The sequence below is a fragment of the Hakea prostrata genome, chromosome 3, assembly GCF_041222555.1.
Source record: "Hakea prostrata isolate BN-2017 chromosome 3, UWA_Hpros_2, whole genome shotgun sequence".
Classification (NCBI taxonomy): Eukaryota; Viridiplantae; Streptophyta; class Magnoliopsida; order Proteales; family Proteaceae; genus Hakea; species Hakea prostrata.
This window is the reverse complement of record NC_142602.1, coordinates 1,828,597-1,844,171: the sequence shown is the minus strand read 5'-3', so window position 1 is coordinate 1,844,171 and position 15,575 is coordinate 1,828,597. Positions and strand designations below refer to the sequence as shown.

Sequence of the window (15,575 nt, the reverse complement as noted above, 5' to 3'; positions counted from 1 at the left end):
CAAAGAGACCTACTTAATATATGGGAAAGGTGAAAATATTTACATTGACCGTATCGGTATATAACTAAACAAACATATGTAGAAGATAAAATGACCAATGACTCTGTGATGGAATTGGCAGCATCTTCATCAACTTTGTCGAGTTAATCCACATATGATGAATTTCACAGTGCTCAGCTTTTGCATATATGGCGTTTTCCAGCTGCAATGCCTTGTAGAATTGCTACGTTATTTGAGTAAAAAATACAGGAGTTCACCCTCCTATCTTGAAAAAGTTTATTCTCGTGAACCAAAATAAAATCCCATTTCTAGCCTTTCAACCTAGGTGATTGAACCCCTGCAACCATTGAGTCATGGAGTGATGGCGAACTAGGCAGTTCTAATTAATGCAGTGACAAAACCCAAAATTGATGGTGTTTAAGGGGTTTGATTTGACGTTCAAACTAGCTTATTGTAGAATTAGATCCCCCAGGTAAGGCCAGAGTATCATGGGTATACCTGAATAATAAAAATGATCTTGTGTTTTGTGAATAACAAATGCTTATTGTCATGGCCAATTAGTAGAGATGGATTGCAACTTGCAAGAGTAGAGAAGAACCATAATATCATTACCTACCTACCCATGTTGAAATGGTTAAAGTGGCGTACGTAAACCTTATTATCTTATTATCTTATTATTCCTGTAATCTGTTCCTAGGATCCTTTCACCAACATTGCTGGAGACATTACGACAGACATTCCAATGATGGTGGCCAAGTTGTTATCTATGACAATTATGCGCTTAGAGGCATGCATCCTAACTTATGTCGGCTCATGTTCACGTCTACCAATACGCAATAATAATTCAGTTATGAATCAATTAGCCAAACTGTTTCATAACCATCGCAATCATTTCTCAAAAAAAACCCAAATAATACAACTCATGGAGGGAGGAGCTAATGAGTGAAAAAAAAATCCTTTGTTGTGTACATCTTTTTGCTGTGCAACACGCTGCAGCACCACAATTCGACATGTGGCGTATTCTTAGTAAACGGCTTAGATTAGAAGGCAGGGTTTTAAGTGAAACTGACCCACCTTATGACCCATTTTAAAAAAAATATGACATGGGTTTTAGTTTATTAAGAATACACCACGTGTCGAATTGTGGTGCCGCACTGCTGTAGCAGATGATTTTTTTTCCAGAATTAATACTCTAACCAACCAATTGAACATTAGTAAAGTAATGTCCTTATAAGTGGTTTATTTGGTTTTAAAATGTTTAAACGGGTGAAAGCATTGGCACAAACTTGTGTTTTTTTTTTTTTTTTTTTTTCCAGAATTTTTTTTTTTTTTAAGGGTAGTACATGTCATTAATTGGAAACCTAAGGAGTCCATATGCAATTTGCTCAGACCTAGCCCGAAAACAACTCCCACAAATCAGTTGGCCATTGCGTATATATATATCCAACTTCACATTTGCCCTATATATTTTTGTCGATGTTCACGCATGTAGGTTCGGAGAATATTTAGGGTTTAATTTTGTCACTACCTTTACTAATTATTCAGAGGGTAAATTTCACTTACCTTCCCCTCTTAGTTGACTAGATAGTACTTGGATCCTCTCTTAATTGGATAATATCACTTACCTCCTTCACCTCCCCTTTGTTAACAAAAAATCCAAAGGAAAAGATAAGAGAAATGACAATCATACTAATAATAAGAATAGAAATAACAATAGAAATAATAAATCTGACTTTAACTTTTAAGAGATGTTTTTTTCAATAAAAAAATGGTCGATGTTAAGAAAAACTGCTATGCATACAAAAGAAAATTAAAAGAAAATGAGACATCAAACTCTTATGTGCCTTCTATTGGTAATGGTCAAGTAAATGTATATAAAAGTATTTATAAAATACTAATTATTTATGATTATTGATTCTTGGACTACTTACCATCTGTGCAAAGCAAAAGAGTGTTCTTATTTTTTCAAACGACAAAAATGTCCATCGAACCCAAGTTCCTGTGCACTATTTCGGGGAGAAAATGTGGGAGAGAATTCAGGAAAACTAAATTCACTTCAATGGCAGCAACGTCAATCTTTAGCCGGAGGAAGTTTTAATGACTAAAGCAGAGAATTCGAAGCCAGATTTTCATCATCAACCCTTCCTAGTTCCTAGTTCCTAGTGCCCCCCCCCCCCTCTCTATGTAATATTCAAATTCAATACTCATTCGATCCAAAGAAGACGGGGAGGGAGGGAGGGGGAAAATGTGATAAATATATATAACCGTGGAAGAAATTGGGTTTGAGGTTTCCAAGATTCTGAGATTCGATGTCTATCTAAATCTACTACATCATATGCCGCTTCTGCTTCCATCACAAGTACAATGTTCATTAATCCTCACAGGGATCGATTCACTCAACGGAGCAAGGAGAAGGGTCCCCCATTGTTCTCGTCCACAGATTTGGTGCTTCTGCATTCCAACTGGAGGTTCACCTTTTCCTTTTTTTAATTTTATCCATTTATTATTTCCATCTTTCCCTGATGCACCATGTTTACCATCATGATTTTCAATTAAAGGAAAGAGAAAGAGAACGTGGACTAAATGGGGTCTATGACCTTCAACTAAATGGACTCTATAAGATCAGACTTGGAAGTTGGAACAACCTGAACTGCTTTCTCAAAGATTGCCATTAATTAGAGCAATTCCTAAGTTACTCTACCTACCTCATATACCTTACTTTGTTCCTTCCAGTTCTACTGCACATCCATCCTAACATTGTCAGTCAATATAGGTATAATAAGACATTTAAATTCTAAGGAATCTGAGTACAATTTACTCATATAAAATCCAATAAATCAAATCAAATCAAACATGAAATCAACTTGTAAGTGAGACTGACATCAAAACAGAAAGATTACAACGGCTTTAGACAATGAATATGGCACAGAAAAATAACAAAGACTTTCCCAGCCTCCAAGTCCCTTTTGACAGTTTCACTAAAAGAGGGGGGGGGGGGGGAAATGACAGAAAGCAAAAACGAAAAGAATGTCCAAATATAGCAAACACAATAATGACAAGCACAAGATAGAGAAGGCTAGTAGACTAAATATGTAAAGAGGATATGATAAATGATACCAGGGGCGGGGGAAGGTGTTTACATGGAATCTCTAAGCGAGGTCCAATTCCAAAAGCAAAACTAAAGATATACAACCACCAAAAATTGCTCTAGCAACTGTACACAGCATTAAATTGACCATAAATAATTATGTTAGCCAGCTTGAAAGGTGTATGAACAAGGATCCCCTCTCAGAGAATAGAAAGGGAACGGGGAGCAACCAGAAGTTCTTACTGATTTCCAAGGTATTTAGATGGCTGAAGAAGCTAAACCAACTTTTGGCCTTTGACAATGTCTCCAATTGAAACTTCATCTATTTAATCAAAGCTTCAGCCTTCCTACTTGTTCTTGCTGCTGTTCCACTGCTGAGCTGGAAAATATTTTATACCCACAAGATCACCAATTTCACTAATTACCTTGAAAAAAAAACACACACACACAAACGGTTAGACCCTCACCTCAATGGATGCCATCAAAACAATACAACATGATTTGAAAAGAAAAAGGAATAAAAAATAGTATTGTCAAGTGATCAAGCACTTGTGAGGGAAGTGGGTGCTCATAGAATAAGCAAATAGGCAAGCTGGTGACTGCTTTTGAGTGTTTACATGGATTTTTTCTCATCATTCATTCATGTACTAATCAACAGTATTAAAGCTTACTTGTCAAGGCGACCCAAGGTAGTGGTGGGGCGTCAAAGCGCTAAAGGCGACAAGGCATCTGGCTACACAACTTTATTGCTTTATTTCCCCTCTTATCTACCATTCTTCAGTGTGCTACAATATATTACCTTATAGGCTTATATCATTGATAATTAACAATAAGCCTCATGAAGTCATCAAAAATCAACATTAAACCACTTCAAGTCATCAAAAATTATTATTAAGCCTCATAAAGTCATAAAAAATCAACATACAACCAGATAACAATGGAACTCAGTTTAAAACTATCAGAACATGGATTTGGTTTATAATGTTCATGGAGTACTGTCCCGGTATACCTAATCTTACATTTGGTTTATATTGGTTTTAAAATAGGACGGGATTATATTGGAGTTTGTTCTAGTCATACTACATTCGTGCACTTGAATGTTATCAAAATTGCTCTGAATCAATTTTTAAAATATCAAATATTTGTCCAGTCTTTTGGCAAGGTTTTATCATATTAAGGTCTATAGTATTTTCACATCTAAGAACATACCCCAACTTACAAAGTTGAAAATTTCATCTACAGCCAATAATCCAACTTTGTTCTTGAACTGTGGGATTTGAGTTCTTATTCATTTAGAGTTTTGCTTTTTAACTAGGTTTACAAATTCAAATAGGGAGCATTGCTTTTTCTTATATATAACATGAAACATGCATTAATTCAGTTTCAGCTTGCCACAGAATTTGTAAACAATTTCAGCTTCAGAGATGGGATTCTTCTTGCTAAGGCAGTAAAGCACTATTATCTCCTGCCAGTGCTTGTCTTAAGTGGTTTTCTTCTTGTTACTTGCTGTTTATTGGGCATTGATGCCTCAGTTAGGCACTAAGACCTATTGTAGTGGACTTATCATTGATTTCTGCCATTGTAGAATTTGTTTCATGGCCTGTGTCCACCAACAGGGACACTAATTTTACAGTTGAAGGTTCTTCAGTTTTAGGAATTTCTTCTGCATGCTCCAACCAAAGTCTTGAAAAATCATTGATAATCACTCAACATCACTAAAGTTTACTTCAAAAAACAAGCTCACCATTGACAAATGTAGTATGAGAGCCAAATTACCCTCACGAATTGCCTAAAAATATCTAATGGAGAACACATATCAGGATATCTTATGTAATTGTCTGGGAAAATCCTTTATCCCCAAGTCCCAATAAATGGGGATCTCAATTACGAATAAGGACAGCAATATTCCCTAATGACATGAAGACATTCACTTTTCACCATGCACAGGATTATCACACTACTGAAGTAGCAGACAGCATCTCCTAGTTGCAACCTGTTCAAGTGAGAAGAAAAACCTTGGGAATAACTAGGTCGTTGATATAGTTGCTAGAAAATAAAGGCTGTTTTCGCCCTTGCAGGTGTCTAGACACTGGAAAAAGGAAAAGGAAGATATGGAACTTTTCCCATGTTGTGTTCATTTGCTTAAATTCAGAGAAAACATGGATTAAACACAAGAAAATTTTATTAGAAGTCTTGTTGACTCATACTGTGATGGACAGACAGGAGCTAATGGTCTCTTTACACCTCTCTGCCCTGCCAAAGGGAAATTCAGTATGGGTATGTCTAGTTGTTAGTCTTCTAATTTCATTTTATCAATATTTTCTTTTAGGGGTAAAAACTCTAATTTCATTTCAGCCAATGCACCGGAAGAACAATGGAGGAGGAGGGCAGCGAAGGAAGATCATATTAAATGAAGAAAAATAAAAAAGTGATCCAAGGCTTGAAATTATTTTTAACTTCTTAATTATCAACATCCCCTGCATGAGAAGGGCCTAGGGACCAAAGCAACTAAGATCAGAAGGGATAGAGAGATCATCAACCCAAAACCAATAATTGCCATTATGATTAGCATTCATGGTCCATTAATGGGCTAAGATCTCTGAAAGAGAAGGAGAGAGGAACAGAATGAGAATTGCAAGGTTTATCACAAGAATCTGCAGAAATCATGCTTTCAACCAGTAAAAAAAGGAAGGCAGGAAAACATTATTTTAGGGACAAGGAACTTCTTGCAAAGTAGTAAGGCATGAAAGAAATTTCTTTCCAAGGATTAATTTATGATTCATAAAGCTAAACACACTGTAAAAGATAAATAGAGGGAAAAAAGAATAGAACTATATTTCTGGACAATAAGACTTACCTCTAGAGCTTTGATCAAGTCTTCCTTGGTATGCGAAGCAGATATGCAGATACGCGCCCTGGCCAACAGTAGAGGGGTTGCTGGGAATGCAACCACCACGACAGCCACCTTCAAGATCACCATTTATTGTTAACAAGCCACAGAAACAACACTCAATATAATTGTGAGAAGCAAATTCAGAATGAAGGATAAGAACAACACCCAAACATGATGAGACAAATTATGGGTCAGTGATTAACAGATAGATATGCTAAACAAGGCCCATTAATTGGGATATTCCTCCAGGAGATACAAAAATTGAATTTTATTTTTACTATTACTATTATTATTATTATTATTATTATTATTATTATTATTATTATTATTATTATTATTATTATTTTAATCAAACTGAGGACAGTGATCACAAGGTTGCAGCTGTAGGACTGAATGTTTATGTGCTAAAGTACCACTATATGCAAATAACTCATTGTAAACAACTTACATTTTGCTTGAGGCACTCCCGAGAAAAGGCTGGAATTTTGGCTGGATTGTAAAGCATTATTGGCATTACAGGAGAGTCATAATCCCCTAAAACCTCAAAGCCCATCCTCTGGAGTTCTGACCGGAAAAAATTGCTGTTCTCACGTATCCGTGCAAGTTTTTGAGCCCCTGGTAAGACCAAAGGTTGCATACACGTCAAGATAAACGGAAATTAACCCCAGTCGGTACACAGTAAATTACACAAAAAGGATTCAAGGCTCACACAAATTCAAAGATGTGAATTTTAAAGGGAGGAATGCCACTTGAACCTCTACTAGAACCATCCTCTCCGAGAATAACCTTTATGGCGGAAATAATTTGCTGGGCAGCTGGAGGCGAGATCGATGTAGCATAAAGATGGGCGGGGCAAGTGTACTTCAGATATTGGATAAGCTCCTGAAAATGAAACAAAGCAGCCCGAGTTAAGAATGCATGACTGAAATTAAACCAGACATATTCAATAAAATATTAACAATGAATAAACTAAAGCGATAGCAGTAACCATGCTCAATTTCTTAGTGTAGGTATGACAACTTCTGAGAAATGAAAGAGAGAAAACCTTAGATCCTGCAATATAACCACCACATGATCCAAATGATTTTGTAAAAGTTCCCATCATGATGTCCACATCTGCAGTGTCCACTCCTAAGACCTCACAAACACCTCGTCCTGTTTTCCCAACTGCCCCAATGCTATGGGCCTCATCCAAGTAGGTGACGGCCTGTACAAAAATAAAAGGAGAAATAAGATCTACAAACAAATAGATAGTAAGTGAAGATATAGAAGGCACGCACGCATGACTTTTTTTATTACTGTAAAGAATCACCAAGCCTACAAAGGAGAATAGTCCTGCACACAAATGCACATATTTCACAACAGAGGTATAAATATGATAGCATACCAACAGCTCTAGGTGCTTACTGATCTTATGCACTAGCAACCTGAACTCTCATATGCCAGGTTAACAGAACAAATAAAGCAACAGATTAAAATTGACAATCAGTAAAAATCCTTACCCCAACCAAAAAAATAAAATAGTAGGCACAACCATGGCTCAAAATCTAGCGAGATTTCAGTGCAAAATCTCAACCTTGGCGAGATGAAACATGGTTCGAAAGGAGATTCAGTCAGTTGACTAAAATTTGCCAAAATCCCACCGAGATCTCGCCAAAATCTAGAAAAGGGTTGTATATTATAAATTGTATTTGTAAATTTTAAATTATAATTGAGATTTGATTATTTCTCAGTGTTTGTTCTTGCATTTTAATGAAAGCTTCAATGTTTTCTTGTATATTCATGTTTAAATTTGTGAAAATACATGATCCAATTTCGTCTACAAAAAGCCTAGATGTGAATCAAGATGACCAGGTTGTGTTAAGTTTTAATAAAAAATAAAAAAATAACATTGTCATTGTATTTATTGGCCTCAAATTAGGCTGTACACAAAAAATAGACCCAAGCACCTGATGACCCCCCAAAACATGGTCACATCACTGTACCATGTTTCACCGAGATTTCACGGAAATCTCAGTATCTCAATTGTCTCAACTCTCAATGTTGTTGAGACGCTGAGAAGAGACGAGATTTTGAACATTGAGCACAACAATGAAGCCAGTAAACTGATCAGAATGGAGCAGTATCACTGGCTCTGAATTTGAATCTCTTTGCTTAGAGCTGGAAGTTGACACCAACTGATCAGAACAGTTCCCAGTCATGCTTGATTTCTGGAGTCTCACTAATGGCTTTTTCAAGAGCCAACAGATGTCTGCAAAAAAGAAGGAAAGCTAAGACCATCTTGGTACAGCTGTGATGCTGGATATGAAACATTGATCTGGATTTAAAACTTACCAAACATACAGATCTCATGATGAGATGACTTATAGTTACAACTGAAATGCAACAAAAGTAGTCATCTGTGGGAACATGCTAAATATCTATCTATGTTGTTTAAGCTTTACAAGAACAATCCACTCGAGAAATTTATTGCATTTTAATCTTTACAACATTACAAGCAGCCAATACCTATATCTTACTTTCAGTCTATTTTTTCGTTTAAATAAGGAGTTCCACATTAACAGTTTGCCAGCTTCAAGTTTCCAATTGTTTACAGACCATAACACATCATAAAATTTCCAACTATAACTTTTTATCTAATGCAGTTACTGTAACCAAGATTAACCTGAAACAAATGAAAACAAATAGTTATTACTAGAGGAGCTTCACTAGTAGATTTCAATTTGATAGTTTTCATTTTATGAAGAGTTAACTACATTTTTAAGTTTTTATTATTACTTTCCAAAAGAACTCATATGCTTATATACCTGTTCAACATATTGAGCCACAAAAGACCATTGAACTTGACATAAATTACCCCCAAGATTCTAAAGTTGGCGACCCTAATGAAAATAGAGAAGTTTCCATCTCATGTATGCACAACCTTATATTTCTTGCATACTGCTATTATCTCAGGAAGTTTACACAGATCCCCCTCCATGCTGTAGATCCCCTCCACAACAACAATGATCCTTTTCCAAGGCCTATGTGTCCGTGGTTGTCCCCCAGAAATTTCTTCTCTCAAGACTTCCTCCAAGTGTGAAGGTGCTAAAAACAAGATAAGAAGAAAACATGCGGGTGAATAACTTCGAAATAAAATTTTCAAGACTAAATTTTTTTTAAGTCAGGGTGTAAGTGTGTAACCACTTTGAATTTACAGACATGGAGGCAAATTTTGTAAGTCTTAAGCCTGAAGCGGTACTTACTATTATGAAGAAAGACCCTAACTGTCGCTCCTGATCCCCGAGCACCATTGACAATTGAGTTGTGGTTCAAGGAGTCACTAATTATCAAACCCCCCTGTAGATGGCCATCATAATTATAAATATAAGAAGTATCACTACGTCAAAGTGAAAACAGAATGCCCACGCGATGAATCAAACTGAATTACAGCGTAACACAATTAAAATAACATACAGACCTTCCCAACCAGGACAGGGAGGATAGCTGAGTTTGTGACATAGCCCATACCGAACACTATAGCAGCTGGCTTTCCAACATACTTTGCAACAGTCTCCTCCAGCTCAATATGCACTCTGGTAGTGCCTGATGGGGAAGTGCATTAGCTGAAATCTGAGCCACATAAAATAATTACATTTTGCAATTTGAAAAACATACCACCATCTGCACGATCACTACAGGTACTTGCTGAAAATTTCTTCAAAGAGTCAATTACACGGGGAGAGCAATATTCATCTGATGCCGCAAACCCAAGGTAATTGTAAGAACCCAGGTTGAGGCATCTTTTTGTTTTAGTAGTTCGTCTGCATCAGAGAATCAACCATAGTTGGATCATATTCTCATAATTTTTTCGTATGCACTACAGAAATTTTCATGAAGACAGTCAAGTAAATAAATTTAATTTATGGAAACGGTAAATTAGTTAGAGGATAATAAGAAGCAGTCAACCGATCCTTGGGATTTGTAGTTGTCAATTACCAAAAGTTGCTAAAGTATAATTCAATGGTACAAACATAAATTGAGAAACTGTATGATAGATGAAGACAGTCGAATAAATAAATTTAATTTCTGGAATCAGTGAACTAGTAAAACAGATAATAAGAAGCTGTCAATGGCTCCTTGTAATTTGTAGTTGTCAATCACCAAAAGTTGCTTCAAGTATAATTCGATGATACAAACATAAATTAAGATACTGTATGATGGATCCTGAAAAGGACAAGGAACTCCTCAAAGACAAAGCTACAAACATCTGACAAAAAAATGGTAACTCAACTCACTTTAAGGTCTTGTTATTGTCAGTGGAATAACGCTCAACCACATCGAACCAAGCATCAGGAGCACTTGCAATTGGTCGTCCGAAGCAGTCCTGCAAAAAAAAAATTGAACGAGATAAGTACTTTTTGGAGTCCCGTTCTTACACATAACACATCGAGAATCAATAATAGGGTTATAATTTGTGAAGTATGGACATAGTTTATTTTATGTTATCCTGTAGTCATCCACAGCAGGAATAAAGCCCTATACTATTTTATGTTATCCTGTAGTAATCCACAGCAGGAATAAAGCCCTATACTCTAATGGAGGACATGATCCTGCCAACATAAGACAGATTGGAATGGAGAAAATACATACAGTCAAGCTCAAAAGGTATGGCTCAGTTTGGCCCATGGAAGTGAATGTGATTGTTGCCGAACCCAGTAAGACATTAAGCATAGCACAGAAGAAGCAACCAATAATTGTCAAATTTACTGGTAAGTATCCAGAAGAAAATAAGAGAATCAAATACAAAGTTTACCCTTAAATAGCCAAGAAACATATAATGCATACAAAGAGGGAAGCACATCTTAGTAAATTTGACACATTATACTTATGCATTCTTCCCTTACAGGTTGTCGTCATTATCATCCTTAAGACTTTATTACTAGAAGGTAGAAGTAACTATGAGATATTAAAATGAAACTAGGTACAAATTATATATATAATTTATTTTTGGGGGGGGGGGGGGAAGGGGGGGGTTTGAATGACTACACATAAATCATAGATTCTAAGATTGAGCACTTGAATCGAAGATAATTTAGGCCAACATATATCCAAGATAAATTTTGGTAAACATTATTTGAGACGAATCAATTATTTGATTATAAAAATGGGGGAAAGGGAATGTATTTTAAAATCCAAAGTAACTTCACACCCCAGTTCTAATCCAAACTTGAACTGGACCTGAAATGGCCCAAATCAAGTACAAACGAACTACCAAAGCCTGACCCAGAACCACTAAAAATCCATGCTTGTTCCCCGTTAATTAGTTAGAGATGTAAGGTTGGCAGTGCACTGTGGCACAATGGTTATGCTAGATATTAATATGTCAGCTAAAGTGCCAGACAGGAAACTCAATATTTGGTGTAAACTCCTCAAAATAAGGATCCATAGGGAGAAAGGCTAAGGTTTAGAATTAAAAGTAACAAAAGAGAAATGCAAAATCTAAGGAGAAAATGAGAAGGGAAAAAGAAAAAGAAGGAAGTTAGCTCTCAAAGTTTAAAACAAATCTGACTTGGAAGTTGAAAGCTATCTTGCTTCCACATCAGATTTTACTATTCAAAGCAGTAAGATAAATCTTTCAGTCATGGTCTCAAAATTTTGAAGAGCATCGACCATATGAAGACTGTGGATTCCTAAATACACCATGACTCCATAATTTGGCTGCATGGGGTGAGGGTTTCAAGTTATAGCAATACCAAAACCTAACTAGTGTTTTCATGACAACTTTCCAAATTAAGTCAGAATTATAACAAATTGGACTCATCAAAGGGGGAAAATTGCCCCAAAAATTAACCTAAAAAAGACTTCTCAAATATGACTGTATATAGAAAACACCGTCAGTTGAGAAGTCGAGCAAGGAACCTGCACAGCTGAACCTAAGAATAGAAAAATTATAATTATCTTATCTCTTCCATCTAAAGACAAACAGAACCAAAATACAACTATGATGTATTAGTAGCCACACGGGCCCGAGGACGATGCACCGCAGTGAGAGCGAGCGACCGCACAGCTGAACCTAAGAATAGAAAAATTATAATTATCTTATCTCTTCCATCTAAAGACAAACAGAACAAAAATACAACTATGATGTATTAGTTTAGCCACACTATAAGGGCCTCAGTATGGAGTCCCCATGTAACCCACTCGACCTGTTACAGTGTTTGCTTTTTATCAGTGTCATTCTTTGTTTGGGCAAAAAATCCATTTTATTCTTTAATTTTTATCTCTTTTCTTCTCAGCAAGAAACTAAAAGTTATGTTTGGGCGTCGCACAAGGTTACAGTAAAGAGTGGGCTGCTTAGCCCATAAAGGGAAAGAAGTAGCCAGATTTTGTATTAATGGTTAACAAGACTGAGGATCACTCTGCTATACAATTTGCAAGTCCTAACCCTCTTGGCTGATTGGAATTCTTCAGGTTTAGAGAATGCCTCTCTTAGTCATAAGCTGGCCTTTGTTGAAGGACCTGGGTGGCATTTTAGTTGCACAGAAAAAATGTAGAATCTTGGATTATGATTTCACCTCCAACAGATCAGGTAATGCAAGAGATACCATCTCAAACCCAACCCTAAACCATATCAGACATGCACTTATTCATCATTTCGGTTTATTTTACAGAACAGTTTCCCTTTCCCCCTCTTCTTCTTCACCCCCCCCCCCCCAAAAAAAAAATTAATAAAGAAAAAGAAAACCATGTATTCTACTTTCCATTTTAAGTCATAGTGTGATGGACAGCTATAACCACCTCTAGTATGACATTTACTTTCTTCAAAGGGGCTACTGGCCACTGCAGCCTCTTTGAGGGAGAGGAATGAAGGAAAAAGAGAAGCGGAGAAACAATCTTCTTCTCCAACCCCACCCCACCCCCTCATTCTATCAGGTTTCTCTCTCTTTAATTCTTTCCCTCCTTAAGATCTCTGCTATTTCACCTGCTGTCTTTGTTCTTCTCCTTTCTTTGTAATCCACCAGAACATTTTTGGGGTCAAAACCCAATATTGGTGATCTCTGTCTTCATGTTCCTATTCTGCGTAGTTGAAGCTTCCCTCCCCATCCTCTAGCGAGATCTCCCCCCCCCCTCTCTCAGAGTCATCTTTGTCTAACTTCTCTTACCTTGTTCTGGGAACCACAAGCCAGAAATCCATATATTCACATACAACTCGCTATCCTCTTTACTGTAACATCTATTGAAGCCCCTTATCCCAATGATTGCAACAGCCAACTATTCCATCCATCCTAACCCAGGTTAGAATGACAAACATCACCAGAAACGCTGCAACAGTAATGGAGTATGACTATGCCATTCTACTCAACATTATGGAAAGGAGGATGTGCAGTTTCAAGATTTCATTAACAACTTATGAATTACTGGAATATTTCGATGGCAATCTCCGGAGTGGTTTCCTGGGTCAACCAGACTCAAGGATCAAGCTTCTTCTTTTTTTTTCAAATTTTTTATTTTTTTTTTTATTATTATTATTTTTTTTTTTTTTGGGTGGAGGGGGGCTGTTATTTTGTTAATCAAGGGAGAGATGATTCAGGGACAGCCGCTCCTACTAGCCCTAGCACAGGCCTAATTAGATACTCCAATAGATACCTTCTAAGGTACAACTGTGCCCTACCAGCTGTTCATTTAGTTATTATTTCAATTTGTTTTATAGGATAAATTTCTTTTTTTTGTCTTTGAATGTATTTCAATTTTCAGTTTTGGTAGTAGTATGGTGGACAGTAATAACCCTACACAAGTACGTAGACGTTTATTTTCTTAGAATGGCTATGGCAACCTCTTTGACAGGAGATGAATGAAGGAACACAGAAAAGGGAAAAGAAAAGCAATTATCCTGAATCTTATTCTTCAACCTCAACTTCTATCTTCTTCTTCCTTTTCCTTCTTCACTTTTCCTCATCCCCATCCCTGATTCTATGAGGTTTCTACAAAATCCACTTTGTTTTCTGCATCAGACCGGAAGATTATCTAATATTCTAGATCTAACTATTGGATCCAGTCCTTGTCCTGGTAAATGAAAGGGCCAAATAGAATGAAGTTCAGCCAAAATGAGAGACTGACCTCCCTTCTAGTCTTTGATTGGCTGCACTTGAATGTCTACTATTGTTGGACTATCAGTTTCAAATTTGAATATGATTGTGTTTAATCCAATCCTTATATCTCTGTTGTGTTCTGGGAATCATCTACTCTACAGCGTTGGTCAAAGTTTGACCTTCATCTGCAAAGGTTGACTTCAAGTGAATTTCAGATCTGAGCGTACTTCAGATAGAGGGGGGGGGGGTGTATAGCCCTACATCCACCAAGTACTGTGACAGTTTATTTCTGTTCATCCACTAACATGCACGCTGTCATATCCTTGAGGTGTTTTTTTTTTGTCCAAATAATAAAAATTGCCAGACTGACTACCAAAGAAAAATTCTCCAACATTTTACACTACAGCCTCTATAAATTGAAGTTTGTGTATAACAAATCCAACCTCAAAATACAAAAGGTAAGTTAATGATCAGCAATGTCAACCATTTAAGATCAAGAATTTTGTAAACAATATTGATAATCAAGTAAACAGACGGATCAACGTAATTAATTCGTTACCTGAATACGGAGATACAAACGTCTGACATAAAAATCCTCCAGCCCTAAGCATATTGGCGCGTATTCCTGCTCAAACGAAAGCCCATGAATTATATGAAAAGAGATCGAACAACGATAACTATGAAGAACGAATACAAGTTTGTGAACGGAACCAGAACACAGGACGACGATCGTATACCTGAAGATTGTTGGACTTCCACCATTCGAAAATTTTTCTGAAGAAATCTCTGATTTGGCCAAAAGCGAAGAACAATCCGTAGCTGAAGTAAGTGGTAAGTGCAGTTAAATATGGAATGGTGATCATCTCGAACTGCGACTATAACCTAGAGAAATCGTTAGCAGATGCAAGCCCCAACCATTCAGTAAATGAAGAAATTGAAATAAAAAGTTGATGATTTACAAATAATGGCTTGGATTCAAAAACAGTTTTATAAATCTTTTTCCTGCTCAAAGGAAAGAGGATTTTAAGAAATCTTAAACCTGGAAGTCAAGCGGTAAACGAATCCAGATTCCAAGCTCGAGAGCCCGCCACTCTGCCAGTAAGAGTTTTCGTATTTTGACTTTTCGTCTTCTTGACACGTAAGCCTCGTGTCGGTTAGCGATCGCGATCGAATCCGAAACGGGGAACAAAAATAAAATCAAAACCGGCACAGAACGCGATCGTGCATTCGAGCCTTAAACTACTGTTGGCCCTTTATTGGAATATATTACATCAAGGTCCTAACCATATTAACACCATCATCTACCGTTGTTAAGTATTTTTAAATATAGAATAATTAAAATACCCCAGATATTATTTAATACATATGATATGATTTAAATACCCCCATAATCAATTTTTATCGACTAGATGGGTGAAAGGATTCTCTCTTCCCCTGGCTTTTTTGCTCAAGGGATCGATCTGCAAAGATTAACACAGAGGTTACGAATTCTTATAACAGCAAAGATATCATGGTTGTTATC

General features: G+C 36.7%; 1 protein-coding gene across 1 annotated transcript; it reads right to left on the bottom strand.

Moving 5' to 3' along the window:
• Positions 1–2,267: 2,267 nt before the first annotated feature.
• LOC149019893 (long chain base biosynthesis protein 2a-like) lies at positions 2,268–15,133 on the bottom strand. Its single transcript, XM_089147897.1, is given in 13 exon segments — positions 2,268–3,459; positions 3,462–3,513; positions 5,946–6,053; positions 6,430–6,596; positions 6,737–6,863; positions 7,027–7,188; positions 8,905–9,068; positions 9,227–9,320; positions 9,442–9,566; positions 9,639–9,784; positions 10,259–10,347; positions 14,613–14,678; positions 14,791–15,133. Coding segments are annotated over 13 exon segments (1,467 nt in total). The 5' UTR covers positions 14,917–15,133; the 3' UTR covers positions 2,268–3,418.
• Positions 15,134–15,575: the final 442 nt, after the last annotated feature.